At 62.7% G+C, this 26209-nt stretch overlaps 2 protein-coding genes across 3 annotated transcripts in view; one reads left to right on the plus strand and one right to left on the minus strand.

Moving 5' to 3' along the window:
- The window catches only part of CFAP74 (cilia and flagella associated protein 74), a 146520-nt gene extending 136262 nt beyond the window's left edge, over positions 1 to 10258 (minus strand). The window contains exons 1-15 of the mRNA XM_058661000.1: positions 10198 to 10258; positions 9358 to 9433; positions 8817 to 8948; positions 7408 to 7506; positions 6748 to 6852; positions 5472 to 5645; positions 5021 to 5131; positions 4632 to 4734; positions 4383 to 4540; positions 3861 to 4056; positions 3619 to 3774; positions 3012 to 3185; positions 2615 to 2733; positions 2211 to 2277; positions 2024 to 2113 (exon numbers count right to left, since the gene is read on the minus strand). Of these exons, the coding sequence (XP_058516983.1) occupies positions 2024 to 2113; positions 2211 to 2277; positions 2615 to 2733; positions 3012 to 3185; positions 3619 to 3774; positions 3861 to 4056; positions 4383 to 4540; positions 4632 to 4734; positions 5021 to 5131; positions 5472 to 5645; positions 6748 to 6852; positions 7408 to 7506; positions 8817 to 8948; positions 9358 to 9433; positions 10198 to 10258 (1821 nt within the window). The remainder of the gene's footprint in view (positions 1 to 2023; positions 2114 to 2210; positions 2278 to 2614; positions 2734 to 3011; positions 3186 to 3618; positions 3775 to 3860; positions 4057 to 4382; positions 4541 to 4631; positions 4735 to 5020; positions 5132 to 5471; positions 5646 to 6747; positions 6853 to 7407; positions 7507 to 8816; positions 8949 to 9357; positions 9434 to 10197) is intronic.
- A 7924-nt stretch (positions 10259 to 18182) lies between these two features.
- On the plus strand, positions 18183 to 25132 carry GABRD (gamma-aminobutyric acid type A receptor subunit delta). Of its 2 annotated transcripts, none has more exons than XM_058660761.1 (9): positions 18183 to 18312; positions 20986 to 21098; positions 21233 to 21300; positions 21422 to 21642; positions 22256 to 22338; positions 23026 to 23163; positions 24216 to 24371; positions 24516 to 24727; positions 24818 to 25132. In XM_058660761.1, the coding sequence occupies exons 1-9, from the start codon at positions 18248 to 18250 to the stop codon at positions 25115 to 25117; spliced, it is 1356 nt and encodes a 451-aa protein (XP_058516744.1). In that variant the 5' UTR covers positions 18183 to 18247; the 3' UTR covers positions 25118 to 25132. The 2 variants fall into 2 exon arrangements, with proteins under 2 accessions (XP_058516744.1, XP_058516746.1); XM_058660763.1 differs by having other exon boundaries at positions 21233 to 21291.
- Positions 25133 to 26209: the final 1077 nt, after the last annotated feature.

The following is a 26209-nucleotide window of genomic DNA, read 5'->3' on the forward strand; positions in this document are numbered from 1 at the left end:
CAGACACAGAGTACCACAGCTCTCCTCTCTCTCTCACACACACAAAGTACCACAGCTCTCCTTTCTCTCACACACACACAGAGTACCACAGCTCTCCTCTCTCTCTCTCACACAGAGTACCACAGCTCTCCTCTCTCTCACACAGAGTACCACAGCTCTCCTCTCTCTCTCACACAGAGTACCACAGCTCTCCTCTCTCTCTCTCTCAGACACAGAGTACCACAGCTCTCCTCTCTCTCTCACACAGAGTACCACAGCTCTCCTCTCTCTCTCTCTCAGACACAGAGTACCACAGCTCTCCTCTCTCTCTCACACACACAAAGTACCACAGCTCTCCTCTCTCTCTCTCACACAGAGTACCACAGCTCTCCTCTCTCTCTCTCACACAGAGTACCACAGCTCTCCTCTCTCTCACACAGAGTACCACAGCTCTCCTCTCTCTCACACACACAGAGTACCACAGCTCTCCTCTCTCTCTCTCTCAGACACAGAGTACCACAGCTCTCCTCTCTCTCACACACACACAAAGTACCACAGCTCTCCTCTCTCTCACACAGAGTACCACAGCTCTCCTCTCTCTCAGAGTACCACAGCTCTCCTCTCTCTCACACACACAGAGTACCACAGCTCTCCTCTCTCTCTCACACACAGAGTACCACAGCTCTCCTCTCTATCACACACATAAAGTACCACAGCTCTCCTCTCTCTCACACACACACAGAGTACCCCAGCTCTCCTCTCTCTCACACACACACAGAGTACCACAGCTCTCCTCTCTCTCTCACACACAGAGTACCACAGCTCTCCTCTCTATCACACACATAAAGTACCACAGCTCTCCTCTCTCTCACACAGAGTACCACAGTTCTCCTCTCTCTCACACACACACACAGAGTACCACAGCTCTCCTCTCTCTCTCTCACACAGAGTTCCACAGCTCTCCTCTCTCTCTCACACACAGAGTACCACAGCTCTCCTCTCTGTCACACAGAGTACCACAGCTCTCCTCTCTCTCTCACACACACAAAGTACCACAGCTCTCCTCTCTCTCTCACACACACAGAGTACCACAGCTCTCCTCTCTCTCACACTAGTACCACAGCTCTCCTCTCTCACACAGAGTACCACAGCTCTTCTCTCTCTCTCACACACACAGAGTACCACAGCTCTCCTCTCTCTCACACAGAGTACCACAGCTCTCCTCTCTCTCTCACACACACAAAGTACCACAGCTCTCCTCTCTCTCTCACACACACAGAGTACCACAGCTCTCCTCTCTCTCTCTCACACAGAGTACCACAGCTCTCCTCTCTCTCTCACACACAGAGTACCACAGCTCTCCTCTCTCTCACACAGAGTACCACAGCTCTCCTCTCTCTCTCACACACACAGAGTACCACAGCTCTCCTCTCTCTCACACAGAGTACCACAGCTCTCCTCTCTCTCACACAGAGTACCACAGCTCTCCTCTCTCTCTCACACAGAGTACCACAGCTCTCCTCTCTCTCACACACACAGAGTACCACAGCTCTCCTCTCTCTCTCACACACACAAAGTACCACAGCTCTCCTCTCTCTCACACACACAGAGTACCACAGCTCTCCTCTCTCTCTCTCACACAGAGTACCACAGCTCTCCTCTCTCTCTCTCACACACACAGAGTACCACAGCTCTCCTCTCTCTCACACAGAGTACCACAGCTCTCCTCTCTCACAAACAGTACCACAGCTCTCCTCTCTCTCACACAGAGTACCACAGCTCTCCTCTCTCTCTCACACACAGAGTACCCCAGCTCTCCTCTCTCTCACACTCTCCCGCTCTCTCACACACAGTAGCCTGACCTGCAGGCTGCCTCCTCCCGTGCAGCCCCCCTGCCCGCTGCCTCGGGGGGCCCTGTGGGCTGGGTCCCAGTCTAGCCGCCTGCCTTGGCTCTCCATTGTGGGTTCCTCCTGCTCCCAGCCAGCCATTACCCTGGGTACCTAGCTTTGGGGACAGCTCGTCCCTTGGAGCCCAAGGCACTCACTGAACATTTCTTGGTGGAACATTTCAGTGGAACGGAAAACGTGCCTGTCTGGGCCAAAAATGTGACGCTGCCCTCCAGATCTTTATTTATCTAAAAATAAATTGCAGACACACAGCCTGAGTCACTACGGCCAGTGGCAGGGCTACCTCCTGTGGTAGCAGTCCACCCAGCAGCAGCCGCCACTCACCATGGGCTTGAATGTGACGTGCACCTCACAGGACATGCCAGCAGACATGGGGCCAGGGGGGTCGAAGCTGCGGGCAAGGGGGCACTGGGTCACCGTGAGGGGCAGCGCCGGGATGGCACAGGCACCTTCCTTGGGGGACGGGAGCCTGTCTGGATGCTGTCCCTGCTGGCCCAGCCTCAGCGCCTGCAGGTGGCACGTAGTGGACGTGCCCACGGCCCGAGCTAAGCCTTCCTTGGCCTCCACACTGGCCCACAGAGCCTGCAGGGGCCTGGACGGACAGGGAAGCTTCCCCAGAAACAGGCGGGGCGTGCAGGAAGCATGGGAAGGCACAACCTGGCAGCACAGCGCGCTTGTCCAGAGGCTGAGGAAGATGCAACATGCACCTTCGCCTGCCTGGCACTCACTCAATGTGGATGAAGTCGCGTAGGTGCTCGTCCACACCCAGCAGGCGGCAGTAGTTGATGGTGTAGCTAGCGTTGACTAGCCGGATCTTCTTCCTGTACACTTTGCCCAGGTCAAAGTCCTGCAGGGGCCACCCAGCAGCAGCAGCAGCTGAGCAGCAGGTGCCGCAGGCCTGGGCCTGCCACTCCCATGGGGCCAGTGTTCCCTGGGCAGGACGCACACACGCTTGCAGAGTGGGTTCCAAGGGTCAGAGCAGCTGTTCTGATCTCAGCCAGCTGCTACTCCTGCGAGGGTGGTACTGCTCCCGGCCAGGGGCCCAGCCCCCGCTGCATGTGGGCAGTGGGGTTTCCAACGGCCCCAGGCCCCTTCCCCAGGACATGGGTCCCCAGTGTGGCCCACCTGGAAGTGGATGAGCTCTGGCTTGCTGTTGAAGGGGCGTCCTGTGAACTCGCGCCCTGACACCACCTGCTTGTGCACCAGCCCTCCCCGCAGCTGCTGCAGGGTACGCGCCAGGATGGCTTTGTCCATCTTGGTCCCACCCACGGGCTTCTGGTCCACAACCTCTGGGGGCACCTGGGGGCACAGCCGCAGGCATCAGCTAGGGTGCCAGGCGGGTAACCTCCTGCCTGGGGTGGGGCAAGCTCGGTGCCCTGGTTGGAGGGCGCCTCCTGGTGACACAGGGCTCAGAGTCCCTCACGCCCAGCCAAAGTCCAGGGGCAGCGGGCAGCGGTTCATGCCCTACCCCGGATCCTGGCAGCACGTGCGCAGAGAGCCCAGGGATTGACGCTCTCTGTTCCTCTCGTTTCCAATGCAAACACTTAGGGCTACGAGGCAAAGCTGACCACATGCACTTCCCTGGGCTGTGCCAGTGCCCGTGCCAGGGCCAATGGCCTTCTTTCTGGCTCTCGGCACACCAGATCCCCCTGGCCTGGCTGCCTGGGCTCCCAAGCCCCTCTGTCCTGCACGGGGTGGCTGTCCGCTGTGGCCATGGGCTGTGGCCTCTTACCTGGTATGGCTTGGGGTCTTCCTTCCAGAGCCCGGGGATCTCGGGCTGGGCCAGTGTCTCCTCCTCCTGGTTAGGAGCCCCGGGGTCCCCCTGCACGGACTCGCTGGAAATGGCCTTCACCAGCTGTGCTGGCTCAGGGGCAGCCGCAGGGATGTCCTGCAGGGGCCACCGGGCAGCCCACCTGAGCTGGCCCTGCCCACCCGAGCTAGCTCCTCCCTCGGCCCTGTCCACCCCAGGCTCACCGGGGCCGAGCGGCCCGGGACAGGGACTTTCCCCTCGGTCAGGTCGGACACGTAGCGCCAGGTCCGGTCTCGCAGGGTCCAGCGTCTGCCAGACACGGCCGGCTGTGGCGCCTGCTTCCTCTTGGGCTCCACAGCCTCCTTCAGGAGCCGCTGCAGGATGTCGCGTTTACGCAGCTTCTGCTCTTCCTCAAAGGCTCTGGGGGAGGTGCAGGGCGTCAGGGTAGGGGCAGGGGACCCTGCAGGCTGTGCCCACACCCCTTGCTTCCAGGTTGGTGCAAGGCCGGGGCCCCTCATTGCTCCAGCTGTGGGTCCCAGGAGACCCACACAAGGCTGGGAAGCGAGGAGAGGCAAGGGGGCCAGGGCGCAGAGCCAGGCCTGGAGCGGCCCGGGAAGCCAGGCCAGGGGGCGGGTTGGCTTGGTGCAGGGTGCTGCTGGGGGCGGTCCCGGGCACCCCCTCCCGGGAGGTGGGAGCTTGTGGCCACGCTGTCCGCCAGTGGCCAGGGCCCCGAGGGCTGTGCGCACCGTTTCTGGGCCTCAAGCTCTTGTCGCCGCCGCTGGTGGCAAAGGTGCCTGTAGGCGTCGCCGCCTTGGGCCAGCACGGCCTCCTTCTCGGCCTGGACCCTGCGCGCCTCCAGCTCCGCCTGGGCCTGGCCCCACGCGTGGAACTTGCGCAGCGTTTCCTGAGGGGCAGGCGCTTACACGCGTGCACGCTAGGCGGCTCCCCACGCCCCGTCTTGGGGTGCTCCCTGCTCCTCCTCCCAGGCAGCCTACCCGGTTGGCGGCGATGCTGGCCTTGAGCGCCAGCACGGCGTCCATGCGCCGCTGCACGTGCTCACGAGCCTCAGCCTGCTGCTGCCTCTCCCGCTCCTGGACTCTGGGAGGAAGCGGGCGCTGACCAGCTGCGAGGCCGAGCCTGGCCAGCTCCAGAAGCTCACAGCCCTCTCAGCGATCGAGAAAGCGGGGTCCCTGCCTTCGTCATGAGACAGGGGCAGGGAACAGGCGGAACGCCCACCTGCTGCTCACCCCCAAGTGCCCACACAGCCCGCTGGCTCCCAGGCGCCTCGTGGGTGGGCTGGGGACTCGAACCCAGCTCCCCCAGCCCACCCCAGGATGGCTCCACCACAAAAGCAGGCAGGCTTGTGGTGGGGCGGGGCGCCTACCTGCCGAGCGAGGCCTTCAGGAAGCCCACGGCCACCCGGTGGCTCCTCTGCGCGGCCTCCACCAGCTTCTGGTGCCGCAGGCCACGCTCCTTCTGCGCGTGCAGGGACCTCCTGAGTGAGGCCAGAGCAGCCTGAGCCTTGGAGCCAGGACCCTGGGCACCCCCGGGGTCCAGGGAGCCAGTGCAGATGGGCGGGGCTGGGAGGAAAGTGCAAGGATCTGGAAGGAGGGGGAGGGGCAGACAGGATCCGGGAGTTGAGACACCCCAAGGGTTGTGGTCAGGGGACCTTGGGTCCAGCGGCCGGGGGTCCTGACTGGGTACTGCCCGCGAGACACATCAGACCAGGCCTGAACACCCAGAGCAATAGGCATGGCCTGCCTGGGGGACACAGGACGAGGGGTTGGCGGGCCGAGGGGATGTCCCAGGGACTTCAGGCAGTGCCAGGCGCCCACCGGATCCTCAGCAGCTGGTCCCTCTCAGCCTTGCCCAAGGCCTCCCGCTCCCTGTGGAGCTGCTGGACCCCGTGGGCCTGTGGGTCCCGCCCAGTGGCCTCTGCCTGCTCCTGCTGGGTCTTCCAGGCCTCCTCAAAACGCCCCTCCTCCAGTTCAATGTGCCACAAGGCGTTCCTGGGAACCAAGAGTCCACCAGTTACCACGTGGACACAGCCGTAGACACGGGTCCAGGCTGGCAGGACCCTACGGAGGGGTCAGGTAGCCTCTGCCAGCCTCTGGGCCCTCCTCCTCTTGTCCCAGTCCTGTACTGGCCTGTCTTCCTGCCTGCCCAAGGGCACGACAGCCTGTGTCCACTCGTTCACAGGGGCCAGTACTGCATAGCAGCGTGAGCATCCCATGCGGATGAGGAAAGAACGGGCAGCCCAGGGGCCTGGCCGGGGCAGGGCTGGGATCGCAGCCTTGTCATGGCTTGTCACAGTACTGCCATGCAGGCTGGCCACAGCCTCATCAGAGAAAGGAGGGGCTGTGAGCCCACCTCCCTTTGGTGTGTCAAGCCCCCGCATCCTGCTGCGGCCCACGGGCACTGACATACAGCTTTGAGACCCAACGAGCTCAGTGGGCACTGGAAGCCAGCAGGCCCCGCCCCTCTGGGGGTGACCATCTGCTGTGGACGAGGCCATCTGGGCATGGAAGGTCCCAGAACCCAAGCAGATCCCTGGAATTTCCTGGCATCAAACATGCCTTCTCTCTTCATTCCACTTTTCCAGGCATTTGGACAGGCACACACAAGGTCTCAAGGACACAGACTCTTGCAGACGCCATGGGAGAGCCCGGCCCTGGTCCTCCATGGGCACCGACGCAGCCCCAGGTGCAGGGTCCCAGTGACAGCAACCGGAAGGCCTGGTCTTCCTTAGCAGGGCACTTTCAGTTTGATTTGAAAGGCAATGTTAGAGAGGAGAGAGAAATCTCCCATGCACTAGCTGGGTCACTCCCCAGGTGGTCACGACGGCCAGAGCTGGGTCAGGTTGAAGCCAGGAGCCAGGAACTTCTGTGTCTCCCCTGGGAGGGTTAGGTCCCGGCACTGGTCCTCCTCTGCTGCCTTCCCAGGCCATCAGCAGGGAGCTGGATGGGAAGTGGAGCCAATGGGACTTGAACCAGTGCCCAAACGTGCCGTTGGTCCCACCCATCAGTTGTGGAACAGCCAAGCTTGCCTCCTCCCCGCCTGGTCCAGGGGACGCCACTGACGGTCGGGGTGCCAGCTGCCCCCCACACTCACTCATTCTTCGTCAGCACAACCTTGATTTTCGACTGCAGCTCTTGTTTCTCCTGTAGCTCCAGGCGCAGGCGTCTGGACACAGCCTGCAGCCGGCCCACGGCCGCCCTGCAGCAGGCCACGGAGGAGGGCCAGGCTGTGGTCAGTGCCGTGGATGGGGCTCCCCCACCCACTTCCACTGGCAGCCCCACAGGGGCCCTGGACCACTCTGAGGGATGCAACTTCACAAGGTTAGGAGCAGGGTGCCCTCGTGTGGCTGGGAAGGCTCCTGATGCTGTTCCCACACCCATGCCAAGGCCCAGCCCATACCTACTCATCCTCACCCAACCCACACCCACACCAAGCCCACTCCATACCCATCCAACCCACCCCCACACTCATACCCACACCTGCCCACCCGTACACCAACCAGCCCATCCGGACCATTCCCATGCCTGCCAAGGCCTGACCCACAGCTGCCCAGCCCACAACCACCCAACCCACCTCCACACTTTTCCAGGCACACCTAGCCCACTCCACATCCACACAGCTCACACCCGTCTAGGCCACACTGATTAGTTGCAGTAGCTCAGTTACCTGCCAGAACATAACAGCTACTGACAGGCACACAAGTGCTGAGCATACAGATGAGGAAGCCCCCCCACCATGCAGTGGGCCACCTACGTGTTGTGGGCCGCGTCCTCCTCAGCAATCCTGGAGGTCACGTTCTCCTGCTGTTGCCTGAGGAGCTCCAACCGCTGACGACACGCTTGCAGCTGCCCTCTGAAAAGTCAGGAAGCGTTTGTGGGTAACCTCTGATGCCAGCCTCCAGGAGGACTGAAGACAGGACAGGAAGGGTCCAGATTACTCAAGCTCAGAGAGCACTAGGAGAAATCCTCCCCAGATGATAGAACAAAGATTCAGAGCAGGAGGAGGAGGAGGAAGAGGTGGAGGAGGAGGAGGAGGAGGAGGAGGAGGAATATGAGCAGAGCATCATAGGTCACAGTACATTTCTGCTCCCTGGTCTCCTGTGCCCTGTCCTCCCTGGCGTCCTCGACTCTGTCCTCCCTGGTCTCCTGTGCCCTGTCCTCCCTGGTGTCCTGTGCCCTGTCCTCCCTGGCGTCCTGTGCCCTGTCCTCCCTGGCGTCCTCGACTCTGTCCTCCCTGGTGTCCTGTGCCCTGTCCTCCCTGGTCTCCTGTGCCCTGTCCTCCCTGGCGTCCTCGACTCTGTCCTCCCTGGTGTCCTGTGCCCTGTCCTCCCTGGTCTCCTGTGCCCTGTCCTCCCTGGTGTCCTGTGCCCTGCTCCCCGTGCTGTCCTGTGCCCTGTCCTCCCTGGCGTCCTCGACTCTGTCCTCCCTGGTGTCCTGTGCCCTGTCCTCCCTGGTGTCCTTTGCCCTGTCCTCCCTGGCGTCCTGTGCCCTGTCCTCCCTGGTGTCCTTTGCCCTGTCCTCCCTGGCGTCCTCGACTCTGTCCTCCCTGGTGTCCTGTGCCCTGTCCTCCCTGGTGTCCTGTGCCCTGTCCTCCCTGGTGTCCTGTGCCCTGTCCTCCCTGGTGTCCTGTGCCCTGTCCTCCCTGGTGTCCTGTGCCCTGTCCTCCCTGGTGTCCTTTGCCCTGTCCTCCCTGGTGTCCTGTGCCCTGTCCTCCCTGGTGTCCTGTGCCCTGTCCTCCCTGGTGTCCTGTGCCCTGTCCTCCCTGGTGTCCTGTGCCCTGTCCTCCCTGGCGTCCTCGACTCTGTCCTCCCTGGTGTCCTGTGCCCTGTCCTCCCTGGTGTCCTGTGCCCTGTCCTCCCTGGTGTCCTGTGCCCTGCTCCCCGTGCTGTCCTGTGCCCTGTCCTCCCTGGCGTCCTGTGCCCTGCTCCCCGTGGCGTCCTCGACTCTGTCCTCCCTGGTGTCCTGTGCCCTGTCCTCCCTGGTGTCCTGTGCCCTGTCCTCCCTGGTGTCCTGTGCCCTGCTCCCCGTGCTGTCATGTGCCCTGTCCTCCATGGCGTCCTGTGCCCTGCTCCCCGTGGCGTCCTGTGCCCTGCCCTCCCTGGTGTCCTGTGCCCTGCTCCCCGTGCTGTCCTGTGCCCTGCTCCCCGTGGTGTCCAGCCTCACCGTGTCTCCTCTAGGAAGAGCTGCTTATCTTCGCGCATCTTCTCCAACAGGTCCAAGCTCTTCCGCAGGTGGGAGGCCTGCACCCTGTCCTCTGCCTTCCACTGCTGCCTCAGTGGGCCAGTGTCTGACAAACTTGAAATGGGAAGGACATTGGAAGCTGCGCATGGCCAGCAGGCTAAGCCTCTGTCTGCAGCACCACCTTCCGTGTGGATGTGGGACCATCCCCAGCTGCTCCATCTCGATGGCCTGGGAGGGCAGCACAGGATGTCCACAGCTTGGGCCCCTGCAGCCATGTGGCTCACACGGATTAGCCCCTGTTGGCTCAGCTCTGGCCGCTGCAGCCACGTAGGGAATGAGTGGATGGAGTGTCTCTCTGTCCCTCTTTAAATTTCAAATAAATGAATGAAATGTAAGGAAGCCAAAAACAACAGCCGCTGCCTCCCCAGCGCGCACAGTACCCTCAAGCTGACCCAGCTCCCCCATGTTCCTGGGCTCCCTGAGGCTGCGGGCCCGGGGAAGCAGTGCCTCCCGGCTCAGTTACCAGTGGGGTCCCTGATGGGCATCCGGTGCAGCTTCCCCAGGGGGAGAGTCAGACTCCAACTCCTCTGACCTGTGTCCTAGAGATGAAGCAAGAGTGACAGATGAAGCTGGGGAGTCAGCAGGGGTCCTCAAAGCCCAGCCGAGGGAACCCTGTGTCCGAGATGCCTCAGGTGAAGCCACTGCATGCCATCCAGCGTCTTCTACTGGAGTTCCATGGTCCCTCCCACTAACCAATGGCTCCTCCCACTGACCAGAAGCTCCTCCCACTGGCCAGGGGCTCCTCTCACAGACCTGCAGCTCCTCCCACTGACCAGAAGCTCCTCTCACTAAACAGCAACTCCTCCCACTGACCAGAAGCTCCTCCCACTGACCAGAAGCTCCTCCCACTGACCAGAAGCTCCTCCCACTGGCCAGTGGTGCCTCCCACTGACAGAAGCTCCTCCCACTGACCAGCAGCTCTTCCCACTAACCAGCAGCTCCTCCCACTGATCAGTGGCGCCTCCCACTGACCAGAAGCTCCTCCCACTGGCCAGTGGTGCCTCCCACTGACAGAAGCTCCTCCCACTGGCCAGTGGTGCCTCCCACTGACAGAAGCTCCTCCCACTAACCAGCAGCTCCTCCCACTAACCAGCAGCTCCTCCCACTGACCAGAAGCTCCTCCCACTAACCAGAAGCTCCTCCCACTGACCAGATGCTCCTCCCACTGACCAGATGCTCCTCCCACTGACCAGTGGCTTTGTACGCCCCTGCGTGACTGCCATCCCCTCTCTGAGCTCAAAGACTTTTTCTCCCCAGGCACTGGCAGGTGTCCTCAGCTTGGACTCTGGACACCGGGCCTCACCTTCCGAGGTGGGGGCATGATCCAGGGCCCCCTTCCCAGGAACCGGGCCAGTTGCTGCCATCTCCGCTACAAGAATCAGCTGCAAACATAAAGGTAAACTGCTACATCCTCACAGTTCCCGGCCTGGCACTGTGGCTCCTTGGCTATATCCTCGCCTTGAAGACTTAGCTCTTGCTTATTTGAGTGAGCCAGATACAGTTTCCACTCCACCCACCGGTTCAGCTCCCCAGATGGCCACGACGGCCAGGGCCAGGCCAGGCTGAAGCCAGGAGCCTTATCCAGGCCTCCCCCGTGGGTGCAGGGGCCCAGGCACTGGGTTCCTCCTCTGCTGCTGTCCCACGCGCACTAGCGGCGGACTGATCAGAAGTGGAGCAGCCAGGACTTGAACTGGCATCCCTGCGGCATGCCAAGCTGCACGCAGAGGTTGAACCTGCTACCCCGTGGGGCCTTCTCTGAAGCTTTTTTAACATTATTGTCCTTATTTTATTAATGATTTAACCAAGAGGCATTTTCAGGCATTTAAAATGTCCCCCCTTCCTGGCCTGGCACGATGGCCTGGCAGCTGAAGTCCTCGTCTTGCAAGTGCCAGGATCCCATATGGGCGCTGGTTCTAATCCCAGCAGCCCCGCTTCCCATCCAGCTCTCTACTTGTGGCCTGGGAAAGCAGTGGAGGACGGCCCAGAGCCTTGGGACACTGCACCCGTGTGGGAGACCCGGAAGAGGCTCCTGGCTCCTGGCTTCGGATCGGCTTAGCTCCGGCCATTGTGGCCGCTTGGGGAGTGAATCATTGGATGGAAGATCTTCCTCTCTGTCTCTCCTCCTCTCTGTATATCTGCCTTTCCAATAAAAATAAATAAATATTTTAAAAACTAAAGTAAAGGTTTATCATAATTATTTGCAGAGGGGGAGAAAGAGACCCTCCACCTGCTGATTCCCCCTCCAGGTGGCCATGCTGGCCGGACCGGACTGAAGCCAGGAGCCTCTCTGGGTCTCCCATGCGGGTGCTGGGGCCCAGGCATTTGGCCATCAACAGGAAGCGGATGGGAAGTGGAGCAGCCCTGCGCGCAGAAAACGTTGTGCCCAACTTGCAGGCTGAGTGCAACTTCGAGATCCTCTCAGAAATCTGAGGAAGGTGCACGTTTCCCCGGTGTGAAACTTCGGGGTGGGGTGACGACACTGGAGGACCCGTGCAGAGGGTGGGTTCCACATGGGTCCCCAGCCCCAACCTGCCAGTGGGCACATCCACCTCAAGGGCGGGGCACCCAGCTCCTGGCCAGAGGCTGCACCTGCCACAGTCAAAGGAAAGTTCACTCACAGGGACCCAGGATTCCCGGGCGTAGGGGACACAGAAGGAGGGCCAGTGGAGGAGGCTTCGTGGACTGAGTCGGGTGCCCTCACCCGACAGACACTGGGCGAGACTGCACTAGGGAGAGGCACCTGGTTACCAGGGACAGGCACCTGGATACAGGGGAGAGGCACCTGGTTACAGGGAAGAGGCACCTGGTTACAGGGAAGAGGCACCTGGTTACAGGGGAGAGGCACCTGGTTACCGGGGACAGGCACCTGGATACAGGGGACAGGCACCTGGTTACCGGGGACAGGCACCTGGATACAGGGGACAGGCACCTGGTTACCGGGGACAGGCACCTGGTTACCGGGGACAGGCACCTGTTTACCAGGGGACAGGCACCTGGTTACAGGGGACAGGCACCTGGATACAGGGGACAGGCACCTGGTTACAGGGGAGAGGCACCTGGTTACCAGGGGACAGGCACCTGGTTACAGGGGAGAGGCACCTGGTTACAGGGGACAGGCATCTGGATACAGGGGACAGGCACCTGGTTACAGGGGAGAGGCACCTGGTTACCAGGGGACAGGCACCTGGTTACAGGGGAGAAGCACCTGGTTACAGGGGACAGGCACCTGGTTACCGGGGACAGGCACCTGGTTACTGAGGACAGGCACCTGGCTGCAGGTGCGCTGGCTGATGCAGCTCCTGGAGAGAAGCTCCCGCGTATCGGGTGGATCTCACTCACCTTTCCGGTGGCAATGGCAGCTGTCTTGTTGTTCCCTCGAGGCGTCGGCGGCGCCATGGCAACGGGAGCGCCCGTCGCGCTGGGTGGTTGGGTCGGCGCAGGCGCAGTGTGAGCGCGCCCAGCGGTGGGGCGGGGGCGTCCACTGTGGAGCCGGCGACGCGCGGGTGGCCAGCCGCCCGGGGTCTCCTGAGCCGCCCGGGGATGCGGGTAGCCAGTGGCAGGGATCTCCTGGGCAGCGCACACGGTCCCCCGCTTCGCCGAGATAGCGCTGGGAGCTTGCGCGTCCGGACGGGGAAATGGGTCTTGCAGGGCTCAGGACGGCCCTGACCATGTCATGGAGGCGTCCTCGGTGTCCATCGGCCATCCCTGTTCCTGGTGCCGCTTTCCACAGAGGCCCTGTGGTTTTGCCGCTCCTGTCCTTTCAGGGCCCTGCCTGTCCTGCCACTCCCCGAGGCTGTTTGTGCCCACCGTGGCTGGTGGTGAGAGGCCCTGGGGGGCTCGGGTACCAGGGCTGGAAGCTGACCGGGAACCTGAGGAGAAAACCAAAGGGAAAGCTGATGGAGCGCCAGACGCAGCAGGCTGCACGGGGTGGAGGGCCGCGCCGCTGAGCCTGGCGACAGGGTGCTGGCCTCCTCTGGGGGAGGCCCTTCTGAGACCCCAGAGCCTTTGAATGGGGGCTGCATGAGAACAGGGTCTCCTTCAGGGTGTACCCCGGCCCCCTCCTGGCCACCAGGTGGACAGTGGGCTTGGTTGCTCAGGAACACCCCTGGAGGTGACCGGGTGGGGTGCTGAGGCCAGCTCCAGCTGCAGCCACCTGACAGGCACATTGCTGTGCTGCCCGGGTCTGTGGAGCAGCCTCGGACCTCAGACCACACCGCTGCTTCCCACCTGCTGACGGTCACCATGATGTCACCTGCACAGGGTGGGCTGGGCCGTCCTCGGTGGGAAAGGGGCCCCTAGCGCCCATGGGTGTTGTCGGGCACACAGCTGTGCACCCCCATCGTGGGTGCGCGCAGCCCAGGTGGCCGCAGGTCTTCCAAGCCCTGATGAACACAGTGGGAGCCGGCCTCAAGCTCCTGAACACAGGAAAGGCGGCTCAGGGCGCGGATGTGAATGAGAAGCAAACACTGCTAAAAACACATAGAGAAAAGCCATGCATTTTGTCCAGTGCACCAGGCGGCTGCTGGGAAATGCCAGAGGGCCTGAAGGAGACAGAGGCGAGCCAGTGAGGAAAGAAAAAATGACAGACAGAAGCCTTCCATCTACTGGTTCACTCCCCGAGTGGCCGCAACAGCCGGGCTGAGCCAATCAAGCCAGGAGCCAGGAGCCTCTTGCAGGTCTCCCACGCGGGTGCAGGGGCCCAAGGCTCTGGGCCGTCCTCTGCTGCATTCCAGGCCTTTGGCAGTTGGCTGAATCAGAAGTGCAGCAGCGAGGACATGAGCTGGCTTCCCTTTGGGACGCTTAGCATGTGGCAGCAAGCTGGCCCCAGCATTCCACATGGGAGACCTGGAGGAGGTTCCTGGCTCCTGGCTCCGGATCGGCGCAGTACCGGCCATTGCAGTCACATGGGGAGTGAATCATTGGATGGAAGATCTTCCTCTCTGTCTCTCCTCCTCTCTGTACAGCTGACCTTGTAATAAAAATAAATAAATCTTAAAAAACGTAAAAAAGAAAAAAGAAAAAAGACTAAAATCGAAGGACCAATTACAAAGAAAAAGAATGGAGGTTAGATCTGCAACAAGGATGTCACATGTGAAGGTGTGTCCAGGGTTGCTGTAAGGTGGGATGGCCCGGGGACCTTGCCACTTCTCAACACAGGCTCCCTCAAAGCCAACCGTCCCACATCAAGCAGTGAAAACAGAGCTCCTCGCAGATCTGTGCGTGAACGCCCAGGGCTGCCCAGACTGGCTGCGGCCCAGGGGGCTGCCGAGGGTGGATGCCTGAATGCGCCAAGTGTGTCCAGACTGTGGGTGGGCATTCGGTGCTAAGGAGGGGGGGGCGGGTGTCAGATCCCCAAACTGACCAAAGTACCGTTGCTGTGTGAGAATCCACCACAAGATGGCGTGGCTTCCAACCATGGCCCTTCCCGGCCCACCCCAGCCCTCTCCCGCCCTCCCCCGCCCTCCCCGGCCCTCCATGGCCCACCTGGCCCTCTGCAGCCCAGATTCCGGCTCTGACATCAGCTCACCCATGGTCAGCAGTCAGCTTGCGGGCCAGTGACCTGCACTCATTTCTGGCTCCCTCAGGGCAGGGGTTTGCTGCTTGCTGTCTGGGGGCTGGGACCTGGTCTCTCCAAGCCTCCAGCACAGCAGCTCAAAACGGGACAGCCAGCTGCGTCCAGGGGGCTGTCTGTCTCCAGGTGCCGTTAGAACAAATGGCTGTTGGGCCTGGCGAGATGGCGTAGTGGTTAAGGTCCTTGCCTTGCACATGCCGGGATCCCATATGGGCGCCAGTTCTAATCCCAGCAGCCCCACTTCCCATGCAGCTCCCTGCCTGTGGCCTGGGAGGGCAGTCAACGACGGCCCTAAGCCTTGGGACCCTGGGCCCGCGTGGATTGGCTCAGCTCCAGCCGTTGCGGTCACTTGGGGAGTGAATCATCGGACGGAAGATCTTCCTCTCTGTCTCTCCTCCCCTCGGTATATCCGCCTTTCCAATAAAAATAAATAAATCTTAAAAAAAAAAAAAAAAAAAAGAACAGATGGCTGTGTCCAGACCACCCTACACAGTAGGAAGAGGTTGCCCAGGACGGGCAGGCAGGGCTCTAGGGGTCACCATCTCTTCACCAGGAGAACTGCGCAAGGCTGGGTGAGGGGCTGGACAGTGTGGCCCCTGGGGTGCCCAGCGCTGGCCCCACGCCGGTCCCACGTGCATCAGATCCAACACGTATTTTCCCATGGGACTCTCATCTCAGAAAAGCTCCCCACACCGCCCAGCTCCCAGCCAGCTGCCTGGTCTTGTGTGAGCTCCTGGGCAAGCAGTGGGTGACGGCCCACGTCGGGGCGTCCATGACGGCCACATGGTTCCGGCTCCCACTGGGGTGAGCCCCGGGAGGTGCTGCAGAGGTTCCTCCTGGGACCTGGACCAATTGGGGTGACCAGGGAGCTTCACACTGTCACGCTCCCCCAGCAGTCACTCTGCCCTGAACACTTCTGTTTCTCTTGTCAGAGACCACTGCTGTGGCACAGCAAGTGAAGCTGCCGCCTGCAACACCGGCATCCCATGTGGGCACCAGTTCAAGTCCTGGCTGCTCCACTTCCTGTCTAGCTCCCTGCCTGTGGCCTGGGAAAGCAGTCAAGGACGCCCACAGCCTTGGGACCCTGCACCCACGTGGGAGACCCAGAGGCAGCTCCTGGCTCCTGGCTTCAGATCGGCTCAGCTTGGGCTGTGGCGGTCACTTGGGGAGTAAACCAGTAGATGGAAAAATCTTTCCTTCTCTCTAAATCTGGCTTTCCAATAAAAACAAGTGAATTTTTTTCAAATAAAAAAGGTTGGTTTATTTACTTAAAAGGCAGAGTTACAGATGGAGGGCAAGGTGGCTTCTCTACCTGCTGTCCACAAGGAGCTTGGAACCTGAGCCTCCATCCCCTGTGAGTGGCCGGGGCCTAAACACCTGGGCCACCTCCTGCTGCCTGTCCAGGCACATGAGCTGGGTGGGAGGTGGAGCAGCTGAACCAGTGACCACCCTGTATAATCACTTCTTGTCCATCTTTTGTCTCTAGGGACAGGCATCTTTTACTTCTTCCTTTAAAAGAATTTAGTTAGTTACTTGAAAGGCAGAGCTACAGAGGGAGGGAGAATCATCGTCCATCAGCTGCTTCATTCTGCAAATGGCCATAAAGGCCACAGCTGGGCCATCTAACGCCAGGAGCCTCTTCCAGGTCTCCCGCGCAGGTGCGGGGCCCAAGCACGCAGGCCGTCCTCCACTGCTTCCCCGGACCATGCGCACGGAGCTGGGTGGGAAGTGGACAGCTGGAATTGAAGAAACATGCCCGTAGGGGATGCCAGCACAGCACATGGTGCAATACCGCCCACATTACGTCTGCACCCAGACCTGGAGATCGGGGCTAAGCAGAGACCGATCCAGAGGCGCCTAGGCGTGTGTTCCAACACGGAGTGGAAAAGGTGACAGCCAATCTGCCTTCGTTCTGCCAACACCCGGCATGGAGGAGCCAGCTGGGGCTGGAGGGGCAGGACTCCGCCCAGGCAGAGGCCCTGGACAGCCCCCTCCCGCCAGTGTCCCACGTCTCACCCTTCCTGCAGGCTTCCTCTGCCCATCCCCAGGAACTGATTCCAGCTGGAAATCACAGGACTCACCGCTGTGCTCGGAGCCCGGCACAGCTCCGCTCCCCATAATTGCTGTTCTCCCAGGAAAATAACACAGCAACCTCGCCAAGGCAGCGGGCAGGGATTTTAAATTTAGTCAGTGCAGCTTCCTCCCCCAGACCCCTGTATCCCACCCAGCTCCTCCCGCCAGCACAGGCACCCAGGGGGACTCCAGTGCTGGGCTCGCGCCCTCCCTCCCAGCCACCTGCCCCTGCAGGCTTCCTGCAGACACTAGGAGCTGACCAGGGAGCGGCTCAGGGCTCCCTGAGACTGACCAAGGGGGTCAGGCCATTCGCAGGAGAGATCAACTCACTGTTGTGTGACAGGAGTGACACCATGACACCCACCAGCCCTGAGTGGGGGGCCCTGGTGAAGCCCCTAGGGCAGGTGGGAAGTGGGGGCCCATACATTTGCTGAAGCCTGTGGTCCTGGCTGACCGGCAATCTGGGGACTGGGGGCGCCAAGCCAAGGTGCACAGGTGGGGAGCATTCCAGGGGGCTTCCCTCGGAAGAGCCCAGAGCTGCTGCCGCAGCGAGTACACTGGGCGCCAGGACCAACACCCGGCAGGCTGGCCGGGGTGGACTGCTCCCTGCTCCGTGACCCAGGCTCCTGGAGGCAGGGTGGACGAGACCTGCTGTGGAAAGAGACATTAGTTCAGTGGCGATAACTTGATGCATAGTGGTGCTTTAGGTAAAGCTACAACACCGGCATTCCAGGGGGACACCAGTTTGAGTCCTGGCTGCTCCACTTTGGATCTGGTGCTGAGTTTATGGCAGTCGAGGATGGGGCCATGATGGTTTGGGCCCCTGCACCCAAGGGGGAAGCTCCTGGCCTAAGCCTAGCCATCGTGGCCGTTTAGGGAACGGAGTAGGGGAAGACCTTTCTCAGTGTCTCTCCCTCTCTGCCTTGCAAATAAAAATAAGTATTTTAAAATCTTGAAGGAATTCTGAAAGTCCCCTTTCTTTTGATCAACCAAAATATATACCCACCCAGGGTATATTTTGGCCACACTGGCCCGTTCTGCAGCTGTGGGGGCCTGGGCCGCCTGCTTCTCTGCCTGGGGTTTGCACACGGACCCCAGACAGAACGGGGGTCTGACACCAGTGCAGAGTCCCACAGTGCCAGGCTCCACCCATCCCTGCCTGGGCCAAGAGATGAGCCCGCAGCCAAGGCCCACCCGGCTGGTGGCAGCAGCCTGCCTGAGGGAGCTGGACTGGCTTGGGGTGCAGGCTGGCTTCTGACCCTCGGGTCTGGCATGGGATTGGGTCACCCGCGCCCCCTGGACGGCTGTGCTCCATGCTGCTCATGGGCCCCCGCAAGGACATGGGCCGGTCACCAGCTTGGCCTGGGGGGATTCTGGCTTCCACCTGGCCTGGCGGGGAGTGAGCAAGCAAGTGGAAGCTTGTGCTGTCTCGCTTTCTCTGCCTTTGCAGTGAAATGGAAGCATGAAAGTAGGGAATGCATGAGGCCTTGGCCTGCTGGGTTCTTCGGGGTGAGCGCACAGTCCCTCCCGAGTACGGGCGGCCGCGGGGGACCCCGAGGCTGCAGCGGCGGGCTCCCCGGCTTCGGGCGGGCGCGGGGCGGGGCTGACGCCGCGCTCCGCCTCCGCCCCGCCGGTGCGCCGCGTCCGCCGCCGAGGACAACTTCGCGCCGCCCGAGGCCGCCGGGCGTCCCGCGGAGCCGCCGGGGCCATGGCTTCGCTCCGCTGGCTGCTGCCCGCGCTCCTGCTGCTGCGCGCGCGGCCCCGCGGCGCCAGGTGAGCGGGGGACCCCCCGGCGGCGCCGGGGGCAGGGGTCGGGGCGCGGGGCTCCAGCTGAGTGGGGGTCCCCGCCCGGAGTGCCCCCTCGGGGCAGTTGGGGGGCCGGGGACTCTGGGGGCTCCCATGCGGGCTGGAACCTGGACCCCCACGGGGGGCCACGGGTGTCCCCTCGGGCGCCCTTGCCGGCCGCGCTGTCCGTCGTCCCAGCTCCGTCCTGCACCCGCGGCCGCTGGGCGGGGGTGCCCGGGCCGAGCGGTCCCTGGTGGCCTCAGGACTGCGGGGAGTGGGTGCCAGGGTCTGGGTAGACTGCTGGGCGAGTCTTGACCCCTCTGGTGGGAGGGTCTTGGCCTGGCTCGCGGCCGCTCTGCTCTGCTTCTTCCAGCAGCTCCTGTGCGGGCGCGGGGAGTTGGGGGGTCCTCCTGAAGTGGTCACCGCCCCCCCAACCAGCACAAGGGGGGTGGGTGAGGCGGACTGCGTGTGTACCCCCACCTGGCCCCTGGGACTGCCGGACTGAAATGGGTGGCTTCTGGGGGCATTGGGGGTGTCCGGCTAGGGGACAGAGCCAGGAGGGCCTGGGTGAGCCCAGGTGCTGTGGTCACAGGCCCAAACCCACGCGGTCAGTGTCACCAGGGTCCTGATATAGCCAGGAACTTGAAGTCTAGGCAGCTCTTGGCACAGAGTTGGAGCTGAAGTTTACCACCAAGAGTTGCTTGCTGGCAAGTCCTGTCCGTGCCACCCTGTTTCCCCTACAGGCAGGGCAGGATGTCCCTGCGCAGTCCACATGGCCTTCTCCAAGGTCCTAGCTCAGGGTTGCCCCTGGGTGGCGGGCCCTGGGGGCTGTCCGCGGTGCCCTGGCCTGGGCCTGGCCAGGTCACCTCTTATCCAAGGCTGAGGGGTCTCCCCAAGCTTTGGAAAGGGCCGGGGAGCAGCTGTGAGCAGCAGCTGTGCCCTGCGTGACCTTCAAGCTGCACCTCCTCCCTGTGTGTCCCTCCCGCCCGCCGCGGGGCTGGTTCTCCCCGTCTGTCCCTCCACCGCCCGGGGACAGGGGGCGCGCATGAGGCGGGCTGGGGTCCGCAGGACGCGACTGGCTCCCCGGGGAGGCCGGAGAGGCCGCCGGCGGCGCGCTTTGCCTTGGTAACGCAGGTGCTGGCGAGAGGGAGGACCCCGCCCCGCGCAGCGACGCCCACGCCCCGGGGGCGCAGACAGACAGCCGCTGCCGCGGGTTTGTGAGGGGGAGGGAGGGAGGGAGGTGGGGGCAGCCCGAGAGGGGCGGGGCGGAGGCGCCCTGGGGCCAGCAAAGGGTCCTGGCATCCCTGGGCTGAGCCCCTTTCCTCAGGCCCAGGCTGCAGACCAGGCCCTGGTCTGGGGCGGGAGGAATGGGGTGGAAGGGCCACAGTGGCCCGAGGACGATGTCTCCTGGTGGCCTCGTTCTGGGCTGGCTGCATGGCAGGGGCTGGACAAGTCCAAAAATAAAGCCGGATTCAAATCCGGTTACATCTGGCCTCAGGTTGGTGTCCAGTCATGTTGGGGGGACCAGCAGGGAGCCACGGCCAATGGCCTGGTTCCTCCAGGGCCGCTACCCCCACCCACAGCCAGAACCCAGAGCCCAAGCCTGGGACAGGGCACAGAACTGCAGCTTTGGCTCAGGCACTGTTGGTTTGCAGCTTCAGCAGGTACAGCCGATGAGGTAAAGGGGGCCCCATGCAACTCCACACTGGGGTGCCCCAGGAAGTTCCCAGCCCCTCCTCATGATCTCACAGCTGAACCTAGCACACAGGGCTCTCAAACGTGGGTCCCCCTCGAGATGGCCGCCTCGGGATGCCCGCCTCGGGATGGCCTCCCCTTGGTGACGCTCGTCCCATTGACTGAACTGCCCCACGCTTGTCCCTTCCCGTGGCAGGTGGGCCGTGGCTGTGTACTCACCCCAGGAGCCACTGCTGGCTCTGGTGGGTGTTGGCTCGATGCTGGACGGACAGGCGGGGGTGGGTGATGGATGGAGGGGTCGAGGAATGGGTGGCTAGGTGGAGGACAGTTAGATTGCAAATGGTTTGATGAATGGTTAGGAGCGACTTTTACAAAGTTATTTGTTGTTTGAAGAAGAGATGAACTTCTTGGTACTCACTTCGTCCCCTGAACGCCGAAGCCCGAGGGGGCCTGGGCCTCCACCCAGGGGTAACAGGAACCCAGGCACCGGCCAGCACCCGCTGCCCCCAGGGTGCCTGTGAGCGGGCAGCTGTGGCGGAGGCATGGTGGCAGCCTGTGGCACAGTGGGTGAAGCCCCTCTGTGCTGCCCGTGCCCCATGTCAGAGTGCCAACCTTGTTTCTGGTCCAGCTTCCTGCTAATGTACCTGGGAAGGCCTGAGGATTGGGCCCTGCCAACCCCGCCTGTGGGTCATGGAGGGGAACAGGGCGGCTGCAGAATGGGCTTTGTGGGAGGGCCAGGCTGGGTTGAGCCCCGGAGCACCTCACAGTTATGGCCGCTCGCCACGCTCCCTGGTCAGGAGGTTGCGGGCAGGGGGCTGCGGTGGGGGGCTTGAAGGCCTCAGCAAGGAGTAGAGCTCCAGTGTGAGCAGCACCCGGGAGCCTGGCTGGCGGGCGGAGCCCCCTAACTGGCCGACTCTGCTGAGGTACATGGGGGCTGCCTGTGACCCCTGGGCCTTGCGTCCCCAGAGCCATGAATGACATTGGGGACTACGTGGGCTCCAACCTAGAGATCTCCTGGCTCCCCAACCTGGATGGCCTGATGGAAGGTTATGCCCGCAACTTCCGGCCGGGCATCGGAGGTGAGGGGGCCGAGAGGGTGTGCAGGCCTTCCTCTGGGGAGCCCGGCTGTTCCTTAGCCCTCCCAGCTGTGCCAGCGGGCCCGGCCAGGGGAGCTGGCCGCAGCCTCCACCTTGCGCTCCGTGCCTCCCCGCAGGTCCCCCTGTAAATGTGGCCCTGGCCCTGGAGGTGGCCAGCATCGACCACATCTCGGAGGTGAACATGGTGAGTCCGTGGCTGGCCGCGGCGCAGGGCCACAGGCGCTCATGACCTCACACCCTGTGTGTGTATGTGTGTGAGGTCACACCCGGGGTGTGTGGCTGAGCTGACCGCCCCGCCCTGGCAGGAGTACACCATGACCGTGTTCCTGCACCAGAGCTGGCGGGACCCCCGGCTCTCCTACAACCACACCAACGAGACGCTGGGCCTGGACAGCCGCTTTGTGGACAAGCTGTGGCTGCCCGACACCTTCATCGTCAACGCCAAGTCAGCCTGGTTTCACGACGTCACAGTGGAGAACAAGCTTATCCGGCTGCAGCCTGATGGCGTGGTCCTCTACAGTGTGCGGTGAGCGGTGCTCGGGTCCCCCGCAGCGTGCCAAGACGGACCCTCTGCTCCATGCTGTCCCCAGCACTCTCCTTTCCTGGGGCGCCCTCCCACTCCCTGCCACGGAGGCTGTCTCCTCGCTCTGCCTTCTGCCTGTTCTGGGCATGTCCACATAGCCGCAGGGTCATATCTCCCTGAGGTTCGCCCGGTTGTGGCTCTGTCTCCTCCCCCCGTGTGTGTGCCGTGGGGCTGCCTGTCTCTGAGGTTTGCCTGCCCACCAGCCCGTGCCCTGCCTCCTTCCCTTACTACCTGTGCACATGTTGCATGGGGGGCTGTGCCTTCATCTCTCCTGGGCGCTGGGTTCTTCCCACTGTGGGCTGTTGTGTCTGTGCTTTGGGAAGTGGAGGTGCCAGAGCAGGTGGGGGGAGCATCTGACCCCTGACCTGCTTGTACCACTTGGGCCAGGCCCTGTCTTGGTCCCTGGCTGGAGGAACACACACACATCCCTGAGTGTGACCAGCCCTTGGGGTTCTCTAATGCCACCTGACTTTCAGAGAGAGCCTGAGAGGTGGCTGGGAGCTGGCAAAAGGCCAGCCTTGTCCCCATGGCACTCAGGCCACACTTGTCTGGGCAGAATCACCTCCACGGTGGCCTGTGACATGGACCTGGCCAAGTATCCGATGGATGAGCAGGAGTGCATGCTGGACCTGGAGAGCTGTGAGTGCACCAGGCGCTGGACTGCAGTCCAGGGCCACTGTCCACTGGGGCCACTGTCCACTGGATGCTATAGTCCAGGGCCACTGTCCACTGGGGCCACTGTCCACTGGGGGCTGCAGTCCACTGGGGCCACTGTCCACTGGGGCCACTGTCCACTGGGGGCTGCTCTCCACTGGGGGTCACTGTCTGGGGGGCCACTGTCCATTGGGGGCTGCAGTCCAGGGCCACTGTTCACTGGGGCCGCTGTCCAGAGCCACTGTCCATTGGGGCTGCTGTCTGCTTAAGGTCACTGTCCGCTGGGGGAGATGCCTACTGGAGGCTGCTGTCTGGGGACTGCTGCTCACTGGGGGCTGTGCCTGGAGGGTAACAGACCTGGGCAGGCCACAATATGGACTAGACTGGCTCAGGCAGGCAGGACAAGAACCCAGAGCCAGGCTGCCGTGGGGGTGGGAGGAAGCCTGGGGGGCTGCAGGGGAGAAGACCAGGGCACTGGTGCCTCCTGGGGAGAACTGAGCTAGGGTCCCCAGAGGCAGGCCCATGAGCCAATTGCCTGAAGGTTTGGGTCCCAGCACCAAGGGCCTCCTGGCTCCTAGCCAGGCCTGCAGAGGGCGGGTCCTGCTCTCAGGGGTCCAGGACACAGGGTGGGGGCTGCCCGAGGCTAAGAGCCACCTGCGGGCTCCCGTGCAGACGGCTACTCTTCTGAGGACATTGTCTACTACTGGTCGGAGAACCAGGAGCAGATCCACGGGCTGGACAGGCTGCAGCTGGCCCAGTTCACCATCACCAGCTACCGCTTCTCCACGGAGCTGATGAACTTCAAATCAGGTGACCTGGTGCCTCCCCTGTGGCTGTGTGCGTTTCGGCCGGAGACCCAGGCCTGGGTGTATAGCTGTGGGGCGTGGGTGTGCACCTGCATGGCCTGTGTGTGCACCTGCATGGCCTGTGTGTGCACCTGTATGGTCTGGGTGTGCACCTGTATGGTCTGGATGTGCACCTGTATGGTCTGGGTGTGCACCTGTATGGTCTGTGTCACCTGTATGGTCTGTGTGTGCACCTGTATGGCCTGTGTCACCTGTATGGTCTGGATGTGCACCTGTATGGCCTGTGTCACCTGTATGGTCTGGATGTGCACCTGTATGGTCTGGGTGTGCACCTGTATGGTCTGGGTGTGCACCTGTATGGCCTGTGTGTGCACCTGTATGGCCTGTGTCACCTGTATGGTCTGGGTGTGCACCTGTATGGTCTGGATGTGCACCTGTATGGCCTGTGTCACCTGTATGGCCTGGGTGTGCACCTGTATGGCCTGTGTGCACTGCTGGGTCTGGGTGTGCAGCTGTATGGTCTGGGTGTGCACCTGTATGGTCTGGATGTGCACCTGTATGGTCTGGGTGTGCACCTGTATGGCCTGTGTCACCTGTATGGCCTGTGTGTGTCACCTGTATGGCCTGTGTCACCTGTATGGTCTGGGTGTGCACCTGTATGGCCTGTGTGCACTGCTGGGTCTGGGTGTGCACCTGTATGGCCTGGGTGTGCAGCTGTATGGCCTGGGTGTGCACCTGTATGGCCTGGGTGTGCACCTGTAGGAGCTTGGGTGTGACCTGCAGGTGTTACTGTTTCCTGTTCGCAGACTCCAGAATGTGGGAGTATGCCAGGCCTGCCTTGGCCCTCGGAGCTGAGCTATGTTGTTGGCCATGGACAGGCGGGAAGCCCCGCCCGCTGCTTGGGGGATGCTGAGGCGGGGACAGTGTGGGGTCGCCAAGAGACAGGGTCCAGGGCCTCCTTTCAGAGCCCAAGTGCCCACTGCGGCCGCTCTTCCCCGGAGCCTCGTGGCTGGGGGCCCAGGCCTGACAGGGCCGTGTGTGGCCCCCTCCCCACAGCCGGCCAGTTCCCGCGGCTCAGCCTGCACTTCCAGCTGCGGAGGAACCGTGGCGTCCACTTCATCCAGTCCTACATGCCCTCCGTGCTGTTGGTGGCCATGTCCTGGGTGTCCTTCTGGATCAGCCAGGCTGCCGTGCCTGCCAGGGTGTCTCTGGGTAAAGGGGCTCCGCGGGGGGCTTGCCAAGGCGGTGCCGGTGCCAGGGAGTGGGAGCCCGTGCCCTCCGTGAGCCAGGCGCCTCGTGCCGGTCAGGGGAAGGGACGGTGAGGCTGGTGGTCCCACTGCGGCCCCTGTTCTCCAGGCATCACCACGGTGCTGACCATGACCACGCTCATGGTCAGCGCCCGCTCCTCGCTGCCGCGGGCCTCGGCCATCAAGGCCCTGGACGTGTACTTCTGGATCTGCTATGTCTTCGTGTTTGCTGCCCTGGTGGAGTATGCCTTTGCACACTTCAATGCTGACTACAGGAGGAAGCGAGAAGCCAAGGTCAAGGTTCTAAGGCCAAGGACCGAGGTAAGGCTGCGGGTGGGCCAGGCCCGGAGCTGGCCTGGCTGCGACCCTGGGCTCCTGGCCGGAGTGCTGACGCCGCCTCCGCCTGGGCAGGTGGACGTGAGGAACGCCATCGTGGTCTTCTCCCTGTCGGCGGCGGGCGTCACCCAGGAGCTGGCCGTCTCCCGCAGACAGCGCCGCGGGCCCGGGCGCCTGCTGGGCTCCTGCAGGTCCGTGGAGGTGGGGACAGGGGAGACCAAGGCCGAGGGGGTGCCCCGCCCAGGAGGCCAGGGGGGGCTGCGCACCCGGTTCAAGCCCATTGGCGCCGACACCGTGGACATCTATGCCCGCGCCGTGTTCCCCGCGGCCTTCGCGGCCGTCAACATCATCTACTGGGCGGCCTACACCATGTGAGCCGGCGGCGCGCCCCTGCCCAGAAAATCCCGTGAGGACTCCTGGGCCTCCCGGGGCCGTCCTGTGGCTCTCCCGCGAGGGCGACCAGAGATCTGGACTCCCAGGCCTTGCCCCTGTCGTGGGCACCGTCAGTGCTGGGCGGAGTCTGCCACTCTGGTGCCAGCATGAAATAAAGTCGTGGGTCCAAGGCCGCGTGCTCACGTGGTGCCAGTCTACGGGGGCACGACTGTGTGCACCCTCAGGCACGGGGAACCGACAGGCCGCTCCCAGACAGCGGCTGGGGGAGGGGCGCGACGTTGGTGCCACCTGCCACTCCTGCTGGCCAGGGGAAGGAGAGCCCCAGGCGGGCTGTCCCAGGGCCAGGGGCCTCAGCACTAAGATACATCACGGTGTCCTCACGGGTACTTCACTTGATCTTAGCCAAAAGGCTGAGAAGCGATGTCAAGGGTACTTCTGATGCCCCAGGAACCCAACCCAGGTAAGAAGGCTCAGGTTGTGGAGCTTGTAACGGGCAGCCTCCTGCACGGGGGCGGCTGCACAGCTCGAGGGAGCCCCCAGGCGGGCTCCGGCCACCTCCCCAGGACCCTCCAGAAGCTGGTGGTCTCCACGCAGCAGTGCTGGGCAGGGCTGTCCGGGGAAAGGACCGACTGGCTTGTAGCAACCAGAGCTGCAGATGGAGCCGGCAGAGAGCAGGTGGCCAGATCTGGGTCAGCTCCCCCTCCTGGTGCTGGGAGGCCATGCCGGGCAGTGGTGTCCCCTCCTCCTTGCTTCCCACCTTGGCAACCCACAGAGGAGTGGCCCAGCCCCCTGCTGCCCACCCTAGGGCACCCGGGGTTGGCTCTGGGGCCTCTGCCCACGCCCGCCTGCAGCCACCCCCGCTCCCGCCACAGCCTGCTTCTGCGAGCAGCTATTTAAAGGCGGCCTTTGTGTCGACTTGCCCTCACGCAGTCAGACCATGGGCAGCAGCGGCCGGCCATTGCCTGTAGCTGGCAACCTGCTGTTTTTGCCCACATGTCCACAGGACCAGGGGCGAGGGCGGGCAGCTGACCTCTTTAAACATTGGCTCTTGTCTGGGGTGGTGAGTGGGCGGGC

Source organism: Ochotona princeps, chromosome 2, assembly GCF_030435755.1.
Source record: "Ochotona princeps isolate mOchPri1 chromosome 2, mOchPri1.hap1, whole genome shotgun sequence".
Lineage (NCBI taxonomy): Eukaryota > Metazoa > Chordata > Mammalia > Lagomorpha > Ochotonidae > Ochotona > Ochotona princeps.

Bases quoted from the DNA above. Each gene is read 5' to 3' on its own strand.
- GABRD (XM_058660761.1), top strand. From the start codon at position 18,248: ATGGCTTCGCTCCGCTGGCTGCTGCCCGCGCTCCTGCTGCTGCGCGCG. The intron at 18,313-20,985 runs GTGAGCGGGGGA...TTGCGTCCCCAG, and splicing joins GCGCGGCCCCGCGGCGCCAG to AGCCATGAATGACATTGGGG. The intron at 24,728-24,817 runs GTAAGGCTGCGG...CCGCCTGGGCAG, and splicing joins TTCTAAGGCCAAGGACCGAG to GTGGACGTGAGGAACGCCAT.